The sequence below is a fragment of the Haliotis rufescens genome, unplaced genomic scaffold, assembly GCF_023055435.1.
Source record: "Haliotis rufescens isolate VD_foot unplaced genomic scaffold, xgHalRufe1.0.p SCAF_1, whole genome shotgun sequence".
Classification (NCBI taxonomy): Eukaryota; Metazoa; Mollusca; class Gastropoda; order Lepetellida; family Haliotidae; genus Haliotis; species Haliotis rufescens.
This window is the reverse complement of record NW_025963779.1, coordinates 66,687,827-66,713,083: the sequence shown is the minus strand read 5'-3', so window position 1 is coordinate 66,713,083 and position 25,257 is coordinate 66,687,827. Positions and strand designations below refer to the sequence as shown.

The following is a 25,257-nucleotide window of genomic DNA, read 5'->3' as shown; positions in this document are numbered from 1 at the left end:
TTTGTAAAATAACTGAATATTTAGGCGTTTAATAAATTTCCTAAGTGAGAAAATTGCACTTTTTGACTGTAAAGATATAAACAAGATAAAATAAGCAATGCTCAGGAGAAATATTCACTTCGTGTTGCAAGTCAAAATAGTGTAAACGAAAAATCGCACAATTACCAAGCTAGTGACTTATCAAAACTTCGTCACCATTACCGATGCTACCCACATAGATACCTACATTTTCTTATTATTTCCAAAACTGTATTTCATTTTGTTGATCAATGTGACCGTACGCCCATATACTATCAATAAAAGTGACAAATGCACTTACGAATTGCGCAGCACAGATCGCGAACTAGTCTAGATTTCTGCTATATCATCCGGGTACTCACGGGAAAAAACAATAACAAAGGCAACAACCAGTCCCGGGGAATTACTTTAGATCAGTGCCCCTTTAACTTTGATACTTTGCATTAATTCTTTCTTTGTAATCAATGCAGCTGTTTGCATAGGTGTCAAATAATTACACGTTGTATAACGGTGAGGACCATACATTATCGATTCCTACAGATCGACATTGGACTTGTGCGACATGTGCTGGAGAAATACATATTTATGGCATAGTACACGTCTGTTTGTCTTTCTCGGGGACACATCGAAACAGCGGCCCGCCAACTAGCCACGCCCACTCAGCCACGTGGAGAAACGTCGCTGCCACAGTTACGCGTAATTTGATTGGCTGGTTTGTAGAATGTCGGTATCGACGTCAATGAGGGGTTCCGTGTCACCAACGTCTATACCTTCACTGTGAGTATAAGATTATAATATTATCAGTTTATGTAGCTTGTTCATATATATCTCACCTTGTACCAAGCGAGATTATCACAAAGCGCTGATGTAAGTATTATTTTACACATTATAAGTTTATCTATACATAGAACTACATGTTTGCATATCCTCGTTGGAAATCCTTTCTGATTTTATTCCCTGTATAAGTACAATAACTTGGAACGCGACGCTAAATCCTATTTCACTACACTTCACATTTCTGATTTTTGTATTTTTTTTGTCATAGAGCACCACATTGGATATTATTTCGTGTTTGTTTCCATGATAATTATTTAGTAAGTTTAATGAATGTATTATTCCGATTCTAAATAAACAAAATTCACTTCAGTTAGAGAGTGACACCAGTGTTTGCTTAATGTACCAAATAGATATAGTTTGTGCTCTCAAAGATCCCAATAACGTTGCTCCCGCTGCTATTACTTAATAAAAGTACAGGTAAATCTCATTTTAAACGTATAATCACTTCATATGAACTCAATTCATAGCATGTATATATGTAAAGCATGGACACAAATTTCCAAACACAAAATTGGTCTTAATTTCAGATCGAGTGCCAACCATGTTGAAAGTCCATCTGTTCGTGGCGGTAGTGGTGACTATATTCGCCTTGTCCCAGGCCGCACGACATAAAGTGGGCAGGCTGAAGGGCGTGAGACCAAAAGAAGTCGTCGTCACCGAGCACGTCTACTTCGACATGGTAATTCATAACAACGAGGGGACGGAGCAACTGGAGGGACGTTTCGTTGTCGCCGTATTTGGGGAACTTGCTCCCATGACAGTTCTCAACTTCGTATCCCTGGCTAAAGGGTACAGGCGAGGCAAAGTAAGGAAAGCTCTCCTATTAAAGTCTGTGAAATAATTATGCTAATGAATTCATTTTACAAATGAATAGATGTATTATGTAATGATCGAGTAGTTATGAATGTTCGAACAGTTAATTAATACTAGACATGACACAATGTAGGGTATATTATTAATATTTTCACGTCTATTCTGTGAAATAATAAAGTATTGAATAAATTGTAGAAATGGATACATATATTACTAACGATCGATTAGATACAAATGTTCGAACAGCTGATTAAACAATAGATATGAAATAATGTAAGAATTATCATTCATATTTCACATCTTTCTGTGGAACAATATACTAGAGAATACATTGTAGAAATGAAAATATATGCTACTAACGATCGATTGGATTCGAATGGTCAAACAGCTGATTAAATAATATATATGAAATAATGTGAAAATTATCGTTCATATTTCACATCTTTCTGTGACAAAATACGATATGGAAACATTGTAGAAATGGATAAATATATTACTTACGATGGATTAGCCCGAATGTTCGAATGGTTGAATTAATAATAGATATTAAACAAAGCAGGGTGTATAATTCTCATGTCATACGCCTTTATGTTATAGAACGATCGACATTAGTTAAATTGCAAATAATCAAAGAAGTATCCAATACGGTACACCAGTGTATGTTTATATGACTTATATGTCATATTCATCATTTTACAATTTCATATCTTACCCCTTGCGGTGTTTGTGTCAATTTATTTTTATTCATTTGAAAGAAATGTATTATGGTGATATTACAGAACGCTGAGAATAGGTATACATTCACTACATGCAAACTCGATAAAAATTCTTATTTTTCTCTCGAGAATATATTTAAGAGTTATAATATAAAATTAAAACACGAACAAAATCAATTTGGATGTAAATGATAAGATTTCTTAGTCTCATATTCGTCACAATAATCGTGATATATTCATATCCTGTTGTACTGATGCACGTCGTTTCCTTTATTCGATAAATTTCACTAGTCAAATACACCATTCAAGAAAGACATTCCATAATGCCGGCCGGCTTCCATTGTCGTGGAATCAATGGTTCGAGTCACAGATGTGAAGTTTCAAAAGTCAGCATCGATCACTCTGAATGCATGCCACGTTCACCGCGTGCCTCGTGGATACACGTATGCTATCTTACACGTTGGCACTCTACGACACTACCAACCAAAATGAGTACTTTTATTAATCATGTCAATTTAAGAGGAAATATGCCAATGAAAACTTGATGGAACATTTTGAAACTATGCTACGACAAAGCACTGCTTCGTCCCATGTATAACATCACGTGTTTCGTCTGGTAATATTGACCTAACTTCTCCTGGATCAGTTACGTATATTGAACCGTCTTTCCCGTGGAATCGTTTTTCGTGTATTAGTTTCAGCGGCCACATGTTGCCAACTCGCTACGGCGTTAACATGTGTATTTGGGGGATTTTTGTGTAAACGCGAAATGGATAAAACATATCTTAATATATTTTTCACTTTACAAAGTTGAATAACAGTGTATATATAACATGGTTCAGATTAAGAACTGACGACGTTTGAATGTTTGATTAATACTGTTTATCTCTGTATGGGTATGCGGGGTAGTCTTGTGGTCAACTCGTTGGCCGGTAGCACCGAAGACCCGTGGTCGAATGCCCGCATCGGAACAGTTAACGAAGCAAATTGTTGGAGCCCCCGCCGTGATTTGGATGTTAAATTGTTAAACGGTGTAATGCTCACCCATTAATATGTGTTTCTGTACCTCTAGCACAATCACACACACTCACCCAAACCGTCTAGATCATGCTCACACACTCGACCAACCATCTAGTTCATGCTCACATACTCACTACACCGTCTAATTCATGCCCACACACTCACAACGCCATCTAGTTCATGCTCACACAATCACCCAAACCGTCTAGTTCATGCTCACACACTCACCACGCCATCTAGTTCATGCTCACATACTCACAACGCCATCTAGTTCATGCTCACATACTCACCCAACCATCTAGTTCATGCTCTAACACTCACTACACCGTCTAGTTTATGCCCACACACTCACCACGCCATCTAGTTCATGCCCACACACTCACCCAACCGTCTAGTTCATGCTCACACACCCATCACGCCATGTAGTTCATGCTCACATACTTACCCCACCGTCTAGTCCATGCTCACATACTCACCCAACCATCTAGTTCATGCCCACACACTCAACACGCCATCTAGTTCATGCACACACACTCAACACGCCATCTAGTTCATGCTCACACACCCACCACGCCATCTAGTTCATGCACACACACTCACCACGCCATCTAGTTAATGCTCGCACACTCACCCAACCGTCTAGTTCATGCTCACACACTCACCACGCCATCTAGTTCATGCTCACACACTCACCACGCCATCTAGTTCATGCTCACACACTCACCACGCCATCTAGTTAATGCTCGCACACTCACCCAACCGTCTAGTTCATGCCCACACACTCACCACGCCATCTAGTTAATGCTCGCACACTCACCCAAACGTCTAGTTCATGCTCACACACTCACCCCACCATCTAGTCCATGCCCACACACTCACCCAACCGTCTAGTTCATGCTCACACACTCACCCCACCATCTAGTTCATGCCCACAAACTCACTACACCGTCTAGTTCATGCTCACACACTCACCCCACCGACTAGTCCATGCCCACACACTCACTACACCGTCTAGTCAATGCCCACACTCACTACACCGTCTACTCCATGCTCACACACTCACTACACCGTCAAGTCCATGCTCACACACTCACCTCGCCATCTAGTTCATGCCCACACACTCAATACAGCGTCTAGTCCATGCTCACACACTCACTTCACCGTCTAGTTCATGCTCACACACTTACTACACCGTCTAGTCCATGCTCACACACTCACTTCACCGTCTAGTCCATGCTCACACACTCACTACACCGTCTAGTTCATGCCCACACACTCACTTCACCGTCTAGTTCATGCTCACACACTCACTACATCGTCTAGTCCATGCTCACACACTCACTTCACCGTCTAGTTCATGCCCACACACTCACTTCACCGTCTAGTCCATGCTCACACACTCACTTCACCGTCTAGTCCATGCTCACACACTCACTTCACCGTCTAGTTCATGCCCACACACTCACTACATCGTCTAGTCCATGCCCACACACTCACTACATCGTCTAGTCCATGCTCACACACTCACTTCACCGTCTAGTTCATGCTCACACACTCACTTCACCGTCTAGTTCATGCCCACACACTCACTACATCGTCTAGTCCATGCTCACACACTCACTTCACCGTCTAGTCCATGCTCACACACTAACTTCACCGTCTAGTTCATGCCCACACACTCACTACATCGTCTAGTCCATGCTCACACACTCACTACACCGTCTAGTCCATGCTCACACACTCACCTCGCCATCTAGTTCATGCTCACATACTCACTTCACCGTCTAGTCCATGCTCACACACTTACTACACCGTCAAGTTCATGCTCACACACTCACTTCACCGTCTAGTCCATGCTCACACACTCACTTCACCGTCTAGTCCATGCTCACACACTTACTACACCGTCTAGTTCATGCCCACACACTCACTACACCGTCTAGTTCATGCTCACACACTCACTACATCGTCTAGTCCATGCTCACACACTCACTACATCGTCTAGTTCATGCCCACACACTCACTACACCGTCTAGTCCATGCTCACACACTCACTTCACCGTCTAGTCCATGCTCACACACTCACTACATCGTCTAGTCCATGCTCACACACTCACTTCACCGTCTAGTCCATGCTCACATACTCACCCCACCATCTAGTCCATGCTCACACACTCACTACATCGTCTAGTCCATGCTCACACACTCACTACACCGTCTAGTCCATGCTCACACACTCACTTCATCGTCTAGTCCATGCCCACACACTCACTACACCGTCTAGTCCATGCTCACATACTCACCCCACCATCTAGTCCATGCTCACACACTCACTACATCGTCTAGTCCATGCTCACACACTCACTACATCGTCTAGTCCATGCTCACACACTCACTACACCGTCTAGTCCATGCTCACACACTCACTTCACCGTCTAGTCCATGCTCACACACTCACTTCACCGTCTAGTTCATGCCCACACACTCACTACACCGTCTAGTTCATGCTCACACACTCACTACACCGTCTAGTTCATGCTCACACACTCACTACATCGTCTAGTCCATGCTCACACACTCACTTCACCGTCTAGTCCATGCTCACACACTCACTTCACCGTCTAGTTCATGCTCACACACTCACTTCACCGTCTAGTTCATGCTCACACACTCACTTCACCGTCTAGTCCATGCTCACACACTCACTACACCGTCTAGTTCATGCTCACACACTCACTTCACCGTCTAGTCCATGCTCACACACTCACTTCACCGTCTAGTTCATGCTCACACACTCACTTCACCGTCTAGTTCATGCTCACACACTCACTTCACCGTCTAGTTCATGCTCACACACTCACTTCACCGTCTAGTTCATGCTCACACACTCACTTCACCGTCTAGTCCATGCTCACACACTCACTACACCGTCTAGTTCATGCTCACACACTCACTACACCGTCTAGTCCATGCTCACATACTCACCCAACCATCTAGTTCATGCCCACACACTCAACACGCCATCTAGTTCATGCACACACACTCAACACGCCATCTAGTTCATGCTCACACACCCACCACGCCATCTAGTTCATGCTCACACACTCACCACGCCATCTAGTTAATGCTCGCACACTCACCCAACCGTCTAGTTCATGATCACACACTCACCACGCCATCTAGTTCATGCTCACACACTCACCACGCCATCTAGTTCATGCTCACACACTCACCACGCCATCTAGTTAATGCTCGCACACTCACCCAACCGTCTAGTTCATGCCCACACACTCACCACGCCATCTAGTTAATGCTCGCACACTCACCCAAACGTCTAGTTCATGCTCACACACTCACCCCACCATCTAGTCCATGCCCACACACTCACCCAACCGTCTAGTTCATGCTCACACACTCACCCCACCATCTAGTTCATGCCCACAAACTCACTACACCGTCTAGTCCATGCTCACACACTCACCTCACCGACTAGTCCATGCCCACACACTCACTACACCGTCTAGTCCATGCTCACACACTCACCTCGCCATCTAGTTCATGCTCACACACTCACCCCACCATCTAGTTCATGCCCACACACTCAATACAGCGTCTAGTCAATGCCCACACTCACTACACCGTCTAGTTCATGCTCACACACTCACTACACCGTCAAGTTCATGCTCACACACTCACTTCACCGTCTAGTTCATGCTCACACACTTACTACACCGTCTAGTTCATGCCCACACACTCACTACACCGTCTAGTTCATGCTCACACACTCACCCCACCATCTAGTCCATGCTCACACACTCACTACACCGTCTAGTCCATGCTCACATACTCACCCCACCATCTAGTCCATGCTCACACACTCACTACACCGTCTAGTTCATGCTCACACACTCACTACACCGTCTAGTCCATGCTCACACACTCACTACACTGTCTAGTTCATGCTCACACACTCACTACACCGTCTAGTCCATGCTCACACACTCACTTCACCGTCTAGTTCATGCTCACACACTCACTACACTGTCTAGTTCATGCTCACACACTCACTACACCGTCTAGTCCATGCTCACACACTCACTTCACCGTCTAGTTCATGCTCACACACTCACTACACCATCTAGTTCATGCTCACACACTCACTACACCGTCTAGTTCATGCCCACACTCACTACACTGTCTAGTTCATACTCACACACTCACTACACCGTCTAGTTCAAGCCCACACACTCACTACGCCATCTAGTTCATGCTCACACACTCACCCAACCGTCTAGTTCATGCGCACACACTCACTACACCGTCTAGTCCATGCTCAAACACTTACCCCACCGTCTAGTTCATGCCCACACATTCACATTCTACCTGTAGGATACTCACACATTCACACACGTGTTTCTCTACCTGTAGGATACTCACACATTCACACACCTGTTTCTCTATCTGTAGGATACTCACACATTCACACACGTGTTTCTCTACCTGTAGGATACTCACACATTCACACACGTGTTTCTCTACCTGTAGGATACTCACACATTCACACACGTGTTTCTCTACCTGTAGGATACTCACACATTCACACACGTGTTTCTCTACCTGTAGGATACTCACACATTCACACACGTGTTTCTCTACCTGTATGATACTCACACATTCACACACCTGTTTCTCTACCTGTAGGATACTCACACATTCACACACGTGTTTCTCTACCTGTAGGATACTCACACATTCACACACGTGTTTCTCTACCTGTAGGATACTCACACATTCACACACGTGTTTCTCTACCTGTAGGATACTCACACATTCACACACGTGTTTCTCTACCTGTAGGATACTCACACATTCACACACGTGTTTCTCTACCTGTAGGATACTCACACATTCACACACGTGTTTCTCTACCTGTAGGATACTCACACATTCACACACGTGTTTCTCTACCTGTAGGATACTCACACATTCACACACGTGTTTCTCTGCCTGTAGGATACTCACACATTCACACACGTGTTTCTCTGCCTGTAGGATACTCACACATTCACACACGTGTTTCTCTGCCTGTAGGATACTCACACATTCACACACCTGTTTCTCTACCTGTAGGATACTCACACATTCACACACGTGTTTCTCTACCTGTAGGTTACTCACACATTCACACACGTGTTTCTCTACCTGTAGGATACTCACACATTCACACACCTGTTTCTCTACCTGTAGGATACTCACACATTCACACACGTGTTTCTCTACCTGTAGGATACTCACACATTCACACACCTGTTTCTCTACCTGTAGGATACTCACACATTCACACACGTGTTTCTCTACCTGTAGGATACTCACACATTCACACACCTGTTTCTCTACCTGTAGGATACTCACACATTCACACACGTGTTTCTCTACCTGTAGGATACTCACACATTCACACACCTGTTTCTCTACCTGTAGGATACTCACACATTCACACACGTGTTTCTCTACCTGTAGGATACTCACACATTCACACACCTGTTTCTCTACCTGTAGGATACTCACACATTCACACACGTGTTTCTCTACCTGTAGGATACTCACACATTCACACACGTGTTTCTCTACCTGTAGGATACTCACACATTCACACACCTGTTTCTCTACCTGTATGATACTCACACATTCACACACCCGTTTCTCTACCTGTAGGTTACTCACACATTCACACACGTGTTTCTCTACCTGTATGATACTCACACATTCACACACGTGTTTCTCTACCTTTATGATACTCACACATTCACACACGTGTTTCTCTGCCTGTAGGATACTCACACATTCACACACGTGTTTCTCTACCTGTAGGATACTCACACATTCACACACCTGTTTCTCTACCTGTATGATACTCACACATTCACACACGTGTTTCTCTACCTGTAGGATACTCACACATTCACACACGTGTTTCTCTACCTGTAGGATACTCACACATTCACACACGTGTTTCTCTACCTGTAGGATACTCACACATTCACACACGTGTTTCTCTACTTGTAGGATACTCACACATTCACACACGTGTTTCTCTACCTGTAGGATACTCACACATTCACACACGTGTTTCTCTGCCCGTAGGATTTCCTGACGTACAACCGGACACGGATCCACCGTATTGTCCCCGACTTCGTTGTCCAGATGGGAGACGTAGAACACAAGCAGGGACTTGGAGGTAAGTTCATTCATGGAAAACGAATATAGCCTTGCTTAAAATAATCGATAATCCGAAAAAAAACCAACAATGAAATATATATAAATGAGAATGCCCTGAATGGCGATATGTTAATATTTTAACACCTCACCACGGGACCGCCTCCGCCTAGTGCTTTCCATATTTATACCTGATGTCGTCACTCACTGATTTTCAGTGATCCTTTCTTATAAGTTTCACCGCTATTTTGCCTTTTACGCCCAATGCAATCTGTTTCGTCGATGTATCGTCATTGACGTTTATATGGCTTAGTTATTCATACTGTTTCATTGTTGCAGGAACAAGTATCTATGGTGACACATTCCGTGACGAGGAATTCATCATGAGCCACAGTTCCTCAGGGATGGTTTCAATGGCCAATGCAGGAGAGGACACGAACAAGTCTCAGTTCTTCATTACATTACAGAAGGCGAGATGGCTTGATGGCCACCATGTTGTGTTTGGCAAGGTTATTGCAGGAATGGTGAGTAATCTTGTCAACAAGCATCTAAAGCTACGGTGAAGTCTTTAAAATGATAAGATGATCTACATCTGCGCTCCCCGGGTCCGTGAGTGGAAGTTATGGCACAGCGTGCTTCGTCTTTCCATCCTTATCCGTTCGACTTCTTCACGAACCGGCTCAAAGGATGAAACAGTAGTGGAATTCAGATTTGATCACTCTCTTTACCCTTTACCTACTGGCCCGTGAAGACCCGGGGTAGAATAGGTCTTCAGCAACCCATGCTTGCCGTAAAAGGCGACTATGCTTGTCGTTAGAGGCGACGGGAGGATCGGGAGGTCAGGCTCGCTGACTTGGTTGATGCATGTCATCGTATCCCAATTGCGTGGATCGATGCTCATGATATTAATCACTGGATTGTCTGGTCCAGACACGATTATTTACAGACCGTCGTCATATAGCTGGAATATTGCTGAGTGCGGCGTTAAACAACAAACCAACCAACCTTTAGTTACTTTAAAACAAAACTAAAAAATGTTGAAACATCTGTGAGACTCTTCTTCATCAGATAGAGCAGGCCTTGGTATTATTTGCAGCCGCAAACCATGGAACTTTATAGTAATAAAATAATCACTTCTTTCGTGGGGGATAGGAACCGATTTTAAAATGCTTCTGAATTAATCTTCTTCTAAAGTCGTGAAAGTTGTAACCCGATGAGACTCCTGTATTTTGTCATTTGGAAATAGTTGATGGCTGAATATTTGAGCTCTCGCTCAGAATACTCACGGTGTGCATTAGTAATTACAAGAAAAAAACATTCCACGATTGGTTCGGTGAACCAATTATTTTTTTTAATGCCCAAGCGATTCCAGTCAGCTGTATATTGCTTCTTGTGCTGTTGATTTGAGTAGAGGGTTTGTATTGACATGACCATAATCTGTAATGTTTGTTTTTGGGGGTTTAACAGGACATAATTGAAAAGATTGGCGAGATTAAGAGCTACAACACTGGTGACCCCAAGAAGCCCGTGATGGTGGCGAACTGCGGAGTCGAGGGACTAAGCTCCAAGTACGAGGTCACCCTGGAACAGGTCGACAAGGACTCACAGAGCTTCCGCAAGGAAGACTTCGCACCGATGCACGAAGAGGATGAAGACAGTCACTAAGCAGCCCAAGTACAGACACCCGGCACCATAGTAACAACTGTTTGGCGCCGTTTAACAAAAAGACAATTCGTAATCACCCGTGTCATTCCGGAACAAGGTTACGGAAAGGGTCGAGAGGTGACGAATGAAATCGGTCTTCGACTCATTCGTCTCCACACTCATCTTTCCGAATCCTACAAAAATGTCATTCGGTTTGTCCCGGAATGACACGAGTTGTCACGGAAAACTACAATTATCGCAACTTTCATACTGTATATATCATGGAATGGGATTTACGACAACCGTACGGCTTCGTGAAACACAAATGAGAGAGCCAAAGAAGATAGACACTCGAAAGTCTTCATTTCTGATTTGAAAATACGCGGCGCCAAGTGTCTGCGTCCACACGCTTGCTCTGTTTCATTCTAATGTGTTACCATTGTCCAGTGTGAAGGTGTGCGTTTCAAACATGGGTCTCATGTCGGATTGTGGTACACGGTCCACAATCTAACATGTACGCTCATCTACGCTCATCAAGGCTAATACTTGTTGTTTGTCTCTCTTAAGGAGACGAGCTCTTATTTAGAAATATAGTGTAGCTTACGGTCTATAGAACGGGCCATGTTACTCTGAAAGCTGAACTTACACTATTGAGTCGGAAATAGGGTCTAGTTGTATCCACGTAAAATAGGTTTGAGTTTCCATGGAAAATGTCATATGTATCTGGAGTGAATGTTTTGATAATATGTACATGTACCCGAATAATAAAGTTTTATAAATATCCCAGGTGTTATTTAGTTGCGCTTGTACTCGTAACACACAGTCAACATGTCGTTATTAGTTTCAACAAAGTCTGTAAACGCGCTGAAGTGTCACTGGATCGTCTGGTCCACTGTCACTGGATCGTCTGGTCTAGACCCGATTGTTTCCAGGCCATTGTCGTGTGGCAGGAATACTGCTGTGTGGCGTCAGCCCAGAAACACTGACTTTTTATGCAAGTTGTGTGAGGGGTGATACCGGTCGTGCCTGACATGCTAACCCTTTTTGTGAACACCTGGCGTCATCAGTGATTTTCATGTACATTTCACCAGTATTCTATAATCACGTGATGGGGGAAAAGGAGATCTTTTCACGAGTGGCTCCTGGGGCGGTCGGGTACCCTATAGGTTACAGCGTTCGCTCGTCACGCCAAAGACCCGGGTTCGATTCCCGACATGGGTACAATGTGTGAAGCCCATTTCTGGTGTCCCCCGCCGTGATATTGCTGGAATATTGCTAAATATGGCGTAAAACCATACTCACTCATTACTCACGTGAGTGACGGCAGAGCCACTCGTGAAAATATCTCCCCTTCCCCCATCAAGAGATGAGAGAAACATGATATTTCACTCGACATATGAAATATCCTCTATAAACGCGACCCACAGCATAATCCAATTGAGTTTAACAGAATAATGATTCAAACACGTCAAAAGTTTACACGTATTCATTTAATACCATGCAACGGCCCACCTTTAGAATTTAGGGATCGGTTCCACAATGCTATCGTATCGCTAAAGTTATCGTAACTCCCATACTATTACATAGAGGATATTATATGAGTATATCATGTCGTACTATGTTCTAGTGGACAACTACACAAATAAAAGATTATATAATAAATAGGTTATTCGCTCGGGAAATACCGTAACTAAGACACTCGTGTCGTATACATAGTATGACATGAACACTCATATAATATCTGCACCACTAAATTAACAATCACGTCACAATATCCTATGACGTAATTTATAGAATTTTGTTGCGAGAACCACCAGCGAAATAATGCCATGTGACGTCAGCCAAGCCTTGGGTCATCGGTGATCTATCATCTCTACACGCAATGTCGTTGAATAAGCCCAGGGATGTTGGAAGTTTTCAATATTTTGTTAGTGAAACCTGTTCCCGCAGCACAGAAGCACTCGCTTTGTTATTACACATTGTGTCATACAGCTGCAAGGTTATTAGTGAGTGAGTAAGTTGGGTTTAACGCCGTTTTTATCAGTATTCCAGTTATATCACGGCGTGTCAGCTTAATGTGTGAGGAAAGCCCGAAGTGATGCAGGTCTTAGACGTTTACCACTTCGGTGAAACCCACGAACACGGGTATGGTGCTGACAAACCTAGAAACATAATCGGGGCGAACCGGGATTCGAACCCACAATCATAGGTTCCTGGCGTGCCCAAGGGACGCAACTCTGCACAGCGAATCGCGGCGCCTTCTTTAAAGACGACTGGGTCACCCCTGCCCCTGCAAGGTTATTAAACGGGTGATCTCTTCATGGGCGAGAATAAATTATTATATGTAGAGAAATGCGGCACTGATTAGAGAGTGAGTGAGTTAGGTTTAACGTCGCTTTAAACGATATTTCAGTAATATCACAGCGTGTCAGCCTGTAGCGGGAGGAAAGCCTGAAGTGATGCAGGTCTCAGACGTTTACCACTTTGGTGAATCCAGTGAGTGCTGGTTTTATGCCTAACAGATACTAGTACATTAGGAACAATATTAAAATTATATATGACACTTTGCTTTTCACAGGATCCCACAGTGTACCGGGAAAGCTATATAGGGTAGATTTTGTCAAGGATTTTGATTCTGTTCCTTTGTATTTCATACAAAAACTCAAAAGATGGATAGAATTTTTTTATACTGACATAAAATTCTGTATCTTAATGAATCTTCATCTTCATTTGATGTTTCCAGAGGCTGTTGGCAAGGTGACCCCTTGTGTCCCGACATATTTCTTCTTTGTGTAGAAATATTGGCTGATATGGTGCGTAATAATAACATCAAGGGTATAAGTGTTAATAAATATAACACTGAATATCTTATTTCTCAATATGCTGATGACACCGATTTTATTCTTGATGGAAGTGACTCATATCTTGAAGCTGTTGTTGAAACCATGGATATTTTTGCTGGTATTAAAAAACAATTATGACAAATCTCAAATGGTATGGATTGGCTCCATGAAAACCAGTTATGTTAGATATTTACCACACATTGATTTCAACTGGAACCCCCCAACTTTTAAAGTTCTTGGTATTTTGTTCAGAACTTCAGAAATCAAAACTTTATGAACTGAAACAAATAATAAATCAATGGATAAACCTAATTCTAACCCAAATTGGAAACATTGCCCTAATTAAGTCATTATTAATTTCCAAACTTAATTATCTGTTTTTAACTCTTCCAACTCCTCCTGAAGCCTTTCTCAAAGAATTAAACAAGATGTTAAATTTTGTGTCGAATCAGAAACCAGACAGGATAAAAAGAGAAATATTATTTGGACCCTTTCTGGAAGATGGACTGGGTTTGATTTATATATTTGAATACATAAGTTTTGAAGGTAACATGGATGAGAAAATTTGCTCTTCATGATCCAAAGTGGAAAAGTATTCTAAGTGCCAGCTGCTCTAAATGTAAGGAATTTAATCAACATGGATGTGGATTTCTCAAGAGAATACTTAAGGACCTGGGTCCACTTGCACAAAGCGATCTTAGCGCTAAGATGATCGTTACTCCCATACTTAAACATAGGCTTACGATAGTCTTAGCACTAAGATCGCTTTGTGCAAGTGGGCCCTGAACAACCCTTTCTGGAGGGAGTGCTTCAATGTCTTCTATGACTTTCCAATAGAGGTGATTTTTTTTCAAGATTTCTTGTCTGAGCATATTTTTTATAATATTAACATCAAAGTAAAGAAGAAAACATTTCTTTTAGAATCATGGTTTCATAAAGGTATTTCCCAGATATGTGATGTTGTCAATGAAAACTGATGATTTTAACAGTATGTATCACCTGAAGACCTCGTTCACAGTTTATGACATGGTTGTCAGGAAGATGTTATCACATTCATAACCTTAATCTTACATTAGAATTAATCATTTTTGGTTGTAGAAAGGATGTTATGATTGAGGCTGTGTTTGATCTCTTCATCATCTCATAAAATATTTCTTGCATAAAAAATGACCTACCATGTTTTGTACATTTTAAGAACGATTTAAAAATGAGAAACTATATTGAAAAGACGTGATTCATTTTTGTAAAAATGGTTTTAATGAGGTTTTTTGACTAAATGGGCAATGTATCATGATTTATTCGAATAACAACACATACATGTACTAATAACCACTTTATTAGAGAAGCTGTTATAACATTTTGCATTATAATGTTATGAATTAACCCTGATCTAATATGTGTGAATGGTGATTGTATGTCTTTGTGTTGTCTTGTATTAAAAAAAAAACTCCCCCAAAAAACCTGTATCTTGATTTGAAGTTCTACATGTTTTTTGTTTTCTCATGTTTAGCTCTGAAGTTCACCTGGCTACAGAGATATATATGTAACAGGGATACGGAATAAAAAAAATATCAATTAAAAAAAAAATAAGTGAAACCCGCAAACGGGGGTTTATAGTGAGTCAACGTCATAATCGGAATTTGGGATTCATACTCAGGACAAGTTGCATCGTGAACGTATGGATCACAACCCTGCACTGCTAGTTGCGGCGCTTTAGATCACTGCAAATCTTGGATTCGAACCCACTATTCGCAAATCCTTGCATAGCTAATGAACTCCGCACAGCGCAGTGCGTGGCCCTGGACAACAGGACCACCCGTGCGCCTCCATATATGGAAGCACTATACTTCTTGTTACCCTGCCTGCCGGAAAGCCCGAAGTGATGCAGTTTACCACTTCGGTGAAACCCACGAGCATGCGTAAGGTGCTGACAAACCTAGAAACATAATCGGGGCGAACCGGGATTCGAACGCACAATCATAGGTTTCTTGCGTGTCCAAGGGACGCAACTCTGCACAGCGAATCGCGGCGCCTTAGACGACTGGGCCACCCGTGACCCCTCAATATGTAATGAAGTGAAACATTAAACATATATTTACGTAAAACTGGTTTATTCAACTGAGTAAAACAAGGAAACACGTTCACACAGGCTATAGTTTTACGGTTTGAACTGTACAGAGAACATATACACACACATCTATAGTTACATTCAACTGCTGGTTAAGTATATTGGCCGCAGAGAGAACCTTTGCTTCAAAGGTTATACAACACGCACACAAACTGAAAACACAGTGAAATGACGTACTGTGTCCTAACACAGAATGACTATACAAAAACAGAGGAGAGAAACAGGATTACTATGTAAAGTGCTGAACGATGATCAGATGCAGTAACTACACGTGTTGCTAATCAAGACTATCTGTTCTCGGATTGGTTGTTCCTACGTGTGTAGCGCCATCAATGCGACGTCTTGTCGACGTTATTGCGTAACACTATATGACGTCATGATATGATGTGATGATTGTCAACAGAACGTGTGTTTACGCCTTGCTGGGATCATCAGACAAGAGGACTTTTTCTGGGAGCTCGTATTTCTGTTCCAAGTGCTCGACGCTGCAGTCAGCAATGCGAACCTTCTGCTTGGGGACAGCCCTATCCTTGAATGGACCCATTGTGTTGATGTCTTCCAAGACGTCCTATAAAAAAAGAAAGTGATTTATTAACACCTTGGTTAAGGTAGGGCACACGGAAATTATGTATGACCTATGAACAGATAACATTTGCCAATTACTGCTATCAACAGTTTACTATTTTCTAATTTTGTTCACAAAAGCCTTTAGCTTAAAGCGATGCTGACGAACCAGTCGATCCCCTTTTTGGTCAAGAATGTGTCATTATGGAAGTACTCATCCCCGAAATTATGAGTGAGCTGCCTAGGGGTTGGTTCCAGTGGACATGGCTAACGGAACTGAATACTACATAGCACTGAGTGGGCTTCGGCTTGGCCAGTCGTCCAAGGCGCTGCAATTCGCTGTGCCAGAAACCTGATGATGTTTCTAGGCTTGTCAGCACCATACCCGTGCTCTTAATCTTAGCCAAAGAGGAAAACGCCTAAGGCTTGTATCATTTCGGGCTTAACTTCAACGTTAAACTGACTGGATTGTCTGGTTCAGACTCTATTATTTACAGTCAGCCGGCATATAGCTGGAATATTACTGAACAAATAAAACATGTAATACTGTTCAAGGCGGCGTTAAACTCCCTCCATCCCTCCCTCGCTGTAGCATATGTCCCTAGTTCGGATCAATCTAATACTTCTAAATGGTGCGATGGATATTTTCTTTAGTCTTACCATGCCTTCCAAGACTTTTCCGAAGGCGACGTGACTACCGTCAAGGTAACGAGCTCTGCCGAAAAGGATAAAGAACTGGGATCCGTTGGTGTCCTTGCCGTGGTTGGCCATGGAGACGATGCCGGCGGTGGCGTGGCTGACCTTGAAGTTCTCGTCAACAAATCTTTCACCGAAGATGCTGCGTGCTGTGATAGATAACATATACACTGATGTAGAATTGATGTAAGACTCGCAGATCCATAAGATCCATAAGATATTGTTGTCAGCGGCCAAAGAGGTGTTTATGCATTACACTGTCCCTCGAAACAATTTCGAAACGAAATAGGATAGTTTGTTGGTGTGTGGATTAACGCCGCACTCAGCAATATTCCATCTTTATGACGGCTGTCTGTAAATAATCGAGTCTGGACCAGACAATCCAGAGACTTATACCAGGAGATCGATCCACGCAATTGGGATCGATGACATGCATCAACCAAGTCAGCGAGCCTGACCACCCGATCGCCTTTTACGGCAAGCATGGGTTGCTGAAGGTCTATTCTACCCCGAATCTTCACGGTCAACGAAATAAGTCAGCCATGTGTGTGGGTTTGTTAAAATGGTTTCATGCTATGTTTTTTGCAGCCATGTCATTATGAACCGCAGCAGATCAATCAGTGTGGCGGTACACTCTGCCGGCAATGTTCCTGTACTATCACGGCAGGGGGCACAAGAATGGGTTTCAAACACCAACTTCTTTGGGGATTCGACATCGGGTTTTCGGCGTGGCGAATGAACGCTTTAATAACTTGGCTTACTACAGCCACGATAAGTGACGATCTCATAACAATCAGATCTTAGATTTCATGATATTGAACACTTACATCCAGTACCGTCGCCGCTGATGATGTCACCGCATTGGACCAACATGTCTTTCACAAGTCTGTGGCATTGAGTATTTTTGTACTGAAGGCGGGCTTTCTGCAATACAATGTAAAACATGTTAGGAAAATAACTTATCCAAATCAACGCCGATTACACTTAATTACAACGTCAATGCTGAATGACACAAGGTCGAAGGCCTGAAAGCATTGCAAATTGTCAGCGGCAATAATTCGACAAAATACTAACCCCATCTCTCTTGATCCCCTCGCAGATGCTGCCAAAGTTGAGTGTGGTCATGGGAACAATATCTCCGAACAGACCAATCTTGACGTCACCTCTCAATGTCTCGCCTTCGCCGTCCCAGTTCTTAACTTCAAACGTCAGGGTGGCGACGCTTGTGACCACGTGGGGTTCAGTTGAGCCTTTCTTCTTTTTATCACCACTGTCACAGACGCAGCTAGCCACCAACGCAGCGAGGACACACAATTGCAGCTTCATGATTCTGGTACTGGGGAAAAGAAAGATTCAGATGTTATTTGCATGTTAACGTAAAAGGGACTATCATCAGAAGATATCCTGCTTTCTTTGTTATTAAACGTCAACCTGCGCTGTTCCAGGACAACTGGCGGATTGTACATGGTTGAGTCTAGACCAGACATACTGATCAATACCTATAAGCAACTTCTTATGCCGTCGGGGTACAATGACACACCAAGACCACCCGATCCGCGTTGTCGACTCACCCGACAAGCATATACGTTACTGGGGATCTATTCTCACCCGGGACTCACCATGGTCCCTATCACTGACTATGTAACCATGTGAAATTGAAGGGAGCTTTGTCATAGATGTAAACATAAAAGGTCACCACCGCCAGAGAATAACCTGTCGCGATTATCCGACAGAACAGCTTCCATTGGGCGTAAAAGGCAAAACAGCGTTGAAAATTATATGAATGGATCACTGAAAATCAGTGATGACACGTGTTCGGTACCATTGTGACCACCCAATAACCCCTTACGACAGTGTTTACTTTAACATTCATCAAGGATACCTTCCCTGGTAACATTGGACGCCGCACTCAGCAATATTCCAGCTATATGACGGCGGTCTGTAAATAATCGAGTCTGGACCAGACAGTCCGGTGATTGATATCATGAGCATCGATCCACGCAATTTGGATACTTTGACATGCATCAACCAAGTCAGCGAGCCTTAACACCCGATCCCGTTCGTCGCCTCTCACGACAAGCATAGTCGCCTTTTACGGCAAGCATGAGTTGATGAAGACCTATTCTACCCCGGATCTTCACGGGTATCATGGTCGTAATATACTGTATTAGCAGGGGTGGCAGGGTTCTGCTGGATGTACAGGAACCTCGGAAAGTATTCTATATGTGTGGTACAACAGGGCGCAATTCGTAAACGTTTAGCACTTTGGTAATCCACACTGATATTAGTGTAACACTTAGAGAACATTGACGATAATCGGGGCGCATCTATGATTCGACCCACGACCATGTATCATGGTACGGTTGAGGCAGACAAGTTCAGAAAACTGATACCGAGTATTGGTTCCTTTATTAAACCAAGGGACAACCTGTTCCTCCCGACACAAGAACAAACAAACAAATTTGGAAAATATTCACCGTGAACGTGAACAGTAATAGTGGCAAGATGTTAGAAGTGTGTGGCGGAACACTGAATGCATTGCGGTTTTCATTGACTATACAAGAATGTACCAGAACTATGACCTCGTGAGAATTATCCTATTTCAGATCAATGAAGTTCTGGTAACACGTGGCGGCGACACAGCAACGCTATGTCGATTAATGTTCTGCCCCAATCAATGCCGTCAGTGTGACATTCGGGTGCTAGAGGTAGCCAATACTGTTTGTGATTGGATTAAACTTGCCACGCAAACTTGCCATAACGTTACGCGTTAAGCTTTGCCACGTGTGAGTATGTTCTTAGGTCAATGTCTTGAAATTTGACGACGTGCACAAGTTTCATTAACCCAAACTGTCATGACACGTTTTCAAAAGTATATAGCTTGTTACTTTCATCACACCTCCGTTCTTTGGCATTTTCGTAATCTTTCCAAAATTTGTATTCGTCAACGCTAAATACGTATACGAAGAGAAGTACAATGTATCTCGTATTAATAAATACGGGAGATAGAATTTGTCGAGATTGAAATCGTACATCACACATAATATTTCACCAAACACTTATATATGTACATGCATATATGCATATATAACCAAATCATATATGGTACTTGTAGTATTTTTGGTCAGTGGAAACTTGATACCCCTTTGTAACATGCTAGATTTCCCCCGTGACGTGTAATCTTCATTTTGAAGTATGAAACAAGCTCTATTGGTATTCGCGTTTAGTTGTCTGATATTTTAACCATTACACAGAGCTGTTTTCATTTAACATTGGCATTGTACTTGGCAAACATGCAGATTGGGTGTCAGAAGGTTTCATTGTTGGACAATTATCAGTTCTGTTATTACAATAAACACCTAAAATCATACCTTGAAATAATTTTAAAGTTTTTAAAATAAATTAACCGATAACTGACTATAACTTCGTTCTTTCCCGCAACAGACAGGTTAACGCGTTTACCTGAAGCTTGACACTACCCTGTTCTATAGTAAAATGCCAGAATCTTTTTCTTCCAAACCACATGACGAAAACGAACGAATTATTTAGAAAACATTTTCTGATGAACAATGCACAAGGTTAGAGAGGGAAAGAAAAGACTTGCTTCTTACCTTTTTGACTTTTCCTCTGCAAGTGCTATCACAAGAATACGTGCTGAGATCTACAGCATCAGACCTTTTAAAGCATGTCCGTGCCACGAAACAGACGACAGTATCGACCAATCAGAGAGCGCGGTGCGTACAACGGACGAATCAGAAAGCAGCCAACTGGAGGCCGCGATCGAAGAAAGAAGAAGGGAAACATTACTCTACGGTTGGCAATGTACAAGTTTACATCAATAATCTATGATGTGGCAAAATAATGCATATAGTATGTACAGGTAGACAGAAGTCGTCCACGCGCCATCGCCACGTCTAAAGCGACGTTTACGTGGATATTAATACACAATGTAGAAATGCCCACGACGCCATTACCCGATTTTAAACACCGGGGATTTTAGAACCAGGAAATTGTGAAGTTTCTTGTTTTATTACAGTGTTAGGTGTTCATGTATTTGAAATATACAGCATAAGCAATATATGATATTTATGTAGTTAAACCGACACTCGTTGCATGCTGTATATAGATTCTACACGTATTCAACATTGATTCCTATATGTATTACATTTAATAGCGTGACATAACACGTTAAGTTGTTGTTCACATATATGTACACACACACACACATATTTATGTGTGTGTGTGTGTGTGTGTGTGTGTGTGTGTGTGTGTGTGTGTGTGTGTGTGTGTGTGTGTGTGTGTGTGTGTGTGTGTGTGTGTGTGTTTGTTATCATGTTGTTGTGAGTGTCATTTTGTGTTTTGAAGAAAATGCCTGGGATGTTTTTGAAAAAAAATATGTTCCCGAAAATGATTAGAAAAATAACTTGTCCTAAGGTTTGGACCCAGAAATATATTGTCTACTGGACACAGTGGACATCTTGTATTGTGGGTTCAAACGGAATTGTTTGTCACGTCCTTTTCGAGAAATAAATGAACGTATTGATGCAACTGACAAAAAGATAATGTGCATCAAACACCACCACTCTCACACATACAAACACATGAACGTACCCACAGGCACGCGCACGCGCACGCACACGCACACCATCACCGTAAACTTGAGATCCCATAGTTGCTATTTTCCTTTTATGCCCAATGGAATCTGTTTTGGTAGATAATTGTCGTTTTATATTTCACAATATACAGATCTACATGATCACCTGCATTACCCTGTAATAACCAATATGCCACGGCAAAACTGTTATGGGTCGTATAATTGTCATAGAAATGGTTTTGACTAGGGTTACAACACTCACGGTCTTCGTAAAGCTTTCAATTGTTTGATATTATATGTCTTGAGGACATTTCCAAATTTGAAGTATCAGTGACACTTAAGATGTCCGATGCAATTCCCTATTTTGACATGTACCATATGTTCCCATGGGTTTTTTTTTCAGATGAACAACTGGCATGCCTTTGCATGTGTTTGTGACTTGTGGGACAGGGTACGCTCGCCTTTTCGCGAACACCTGGTATCATCACTATTTGATAATGATTCATAAACATACGCTTATGGAATATTCGGAATCGTACAGCTTTTAGCAGATATTTCTTATGATTTTGGAGAGGAATGGAATATCAGCTTAATTCTAGATATTGCTCGAGACGAAGACCGTAATTAGTTTTAAGAACTTGGATCTTGGAGGTTTTTCACACGTACACATCTCTAACACATGTACACAGAAAACTGTTTCTATTCCGAGAGATTTCATCCATTTGTGTATCCTCCTATATAATATTATGTGCTCGTCTATTTTGTTTTAGTGTCATATGACATATTTCTTCCAATTAATTCATGTATCTTTTCATTCTCACTTTTCATCTGTATGTCATAGCAGGACGGTTTGCTATGGTGTACATGTATAGTTCACTGAAAAATAACATGTTGCACTTCAAGGCACTTGGATACATTTGATAACTGCATAACATTTTGAAGAAAAATACCTTCCTTACTTTTAACCCAGGACGAGCTTTGATAAGGCTCATTTTTGTAGCTGGGGAAAATATTCAAGATTGTCAGTTTAGGATTAACTTAGTACAGAATTCCAATTTGCATGAAGAAAAACGATATTTCAAGATGAAATTACTCTACATCACCCCAGAAAACCAGCTTTTCTTTTTGCGTCGAATTGTTTTATTATAAATTCATCTCCGAAAATGCCTCTTTTAAAAGATTTTAGTCACACCTCTTAACTGTATGTTCCCAATAAGTACAACATGGGCTTAAAATGGGAAAAAATACTAGTTTCACGAAAACTCCTTTTATTAATTTTCCCAAATTTGAAGCTTGACGGTTTTCAGTTGGCCAATGAAGATCCTTTCAAACACGGTATCCTTAATGATAAAAAAAATCGTATATGCATGTTGTAGTCACGCGACTAGGACTTTAGTGACGAAAATATCAAATTTAGAAATTTTGCTGATGTGAAATTATCACATTACACCATATTCGCTCTCACGGACCCAAAAGGATATGTTTACAATAATAGTTATAATTAATTGCTATCGGAGCTGCGTGTAGAGGGGTGATGATGAACCTAACCCGCCTGACTGCCAGGGCCACCCGAACCAACTTTCATGCATATATTTATACAGTAGTTCGTTATAACCGTGTTCGTTATAAGCACTTTTACAGCATATAAACAGCAAATGGGCGGGACCAAAAACAGTTCGGAATATCCGTCAGTTCGTTACAAGCGTGTTCGTTATAAACGTAGTTTACTGTACATTTTAATCTGTAAAATACTAATACTAATACAACGACCATTTCCATAATCACGAGACATCTGTACTGAAACAAACAATCATTCCCACTTCATTCTCACCCCCTTCTCAGCTCTTGCAGCCTATGCTCATGCTGCTTCAGCTGTAGGTCTAAAATTAAGATATATGAGGGTTCCAGTTTCGAATTGTTTTTATGTATAATTACTCATATCTTCATTTCGTGCACATGTTAGTTTAATGAAACCAACATATATATTTCAAGTCTGTTAAAAGTATATTACTTCAAGGACAGAATTTCTTAAATCCTCTCGTACAATTTTATCATATAACTAAAACATTTCCTATTTTTCTTTTGATGTCCGTCTTCACAGCAGATAATCTTCTTATACATTTATGATAATCAGTATAGATAGTAACAGCCTTAGTTACATTATTAATTTTATAACTGCCCACTGTTCAGTTAGAGCAAGGGACATAATGACTACTACACGCGTACATATCATATTCTTCGTATCACTGCACAATGTATTTGTCTGACCTCGTGTAACACCATGCCTAAGCATATCGTATTGTGTCAATACAATATGTTAAAACTATCAATATCACTATTTACCATATTGTCTTTCCAAAATAGCTACATATTTATAAAAGTAACGAGGATATTAATGTCTGAGAAAATTTAAGAAATTCGCCTTAAAAAAGAAAATATAAAAACAAATTCCGACAGAATTGAAATTCATCCAGATACAAAAGGTTATTGTTACCATTATAAAGTAACAGCTATAGTCATTACACGTTGATGTAATACCCACTGAATCTGTTGCAAGATCAGTGATTGTCGTTAAATCCTAAATCTCTGTCAATGAGGACAACCTGTGAGTGACAACCACGTGTTGCCCCAAACGTGTACACCGGGTGACTTCCTTGGAACACACATCAATACCGTTCATTGTTTCCGGCCCTGACGGGGCAACACGTGTAAAAGCTGACACGCAACGGCTGTTGAACGCGATGACTGTACGCACCACAACTCACATTGTCAACGCCGATTAGCAGGTAGATTTAGCACGTTGTGTTGAACAAATGTCGAAGTATTTACGAGCAGTGCCCGTCTAAAGTACAGTTCGCCACCTGGCGAAGAACCTGTTATTGTTTCGAAAAGACATCAAAGATCCCATCAATCAGGATATTCGTCAATAGAACAAATATCTTTGTGGTGGAATGTTTGAATCTGGCAAAGTGACATCGCCGATCACTAATAATCTACACAGCAAACGTAAAATCAGAGGAACACATAACTACATTTACAACTTTCAGTTTCTCCAGAGGTAACACAGCATGTAAAGGATAGATTACTTTCCTTGAATGACTTCATACTTCGGATAGGGTTTGTTTATTGGGAGTAGTATATTGGTTGATGAAACCTCGTCAATTGTAT

General features: G+C 41.7%; 2 protein-coding genes across 3 annotated transcripts; one reads left to right on the top strand and one right to left on the bottom strand.

The window, feature by feature from the left end:
• Positions 1–686: 686 nt before the first annotated feature.
• LOC124134119 (peptidyl-prolyl cis-trans isomerase-like) lies at positions 687–12,047 on the top strand. 2 transcript variants are annotated; one of them, XM_048399788.1, is made up of 5 exons: positions 687–795; positions 1,383–1,660; positions 9,549–9,642; positions 9,960–10,144; positions 11,088–12,047. In XM_048399788.1, exons 2-5 carry the CDS (start codon positions 1,397–1,399, stop codon positions 11,283–11,285), a joined length of 741 nt encoding a protein of 246 aa, XP_048255745.1. In that variant the 5' UTR covers positions 687–795; positions 1,383–1,396; the 3' UTR covers positions 11,286–12,047. The 2 variants fall into 2 exon arrangements, with proteins under 2 accessions (XP_048255745.1, XP_048255740.1); XM_048399783.1 differs by having other exon boundaries at positions 736–885.
• Positions 12,048–16,201: 4,154 nt separating this feature from the next.
• LOC124134120 (peptidyl-prolyl cis-trans isomerase H-like) lies at positions 16,202–21,247 on the bottom strand. The gene is made up of 5 exons (XM_046498791.2): positions 21,107–21,247; positions 18,570–18,831; positions 18,323–18,419; positions 17,460–17,644; positions 16,202–16,803 (listed from the first exon to the last, which is right to left on the bottom strand). The coding sequence occupies exons 2-5, from the start codon at positions 18,819–18,821 to the stop codon at positions 16,648–16,650; spliced, it is 690 nt and encodes a 229-aa protein (XP_046354747.2). The 5' UTR covers positions 18,822–18,831; positions 21,107–21,247; the 3' UTR covers positions 16,202–16,647.
• Positions 21,248–25,257: the final 4,010 nt, after the last annotated feature.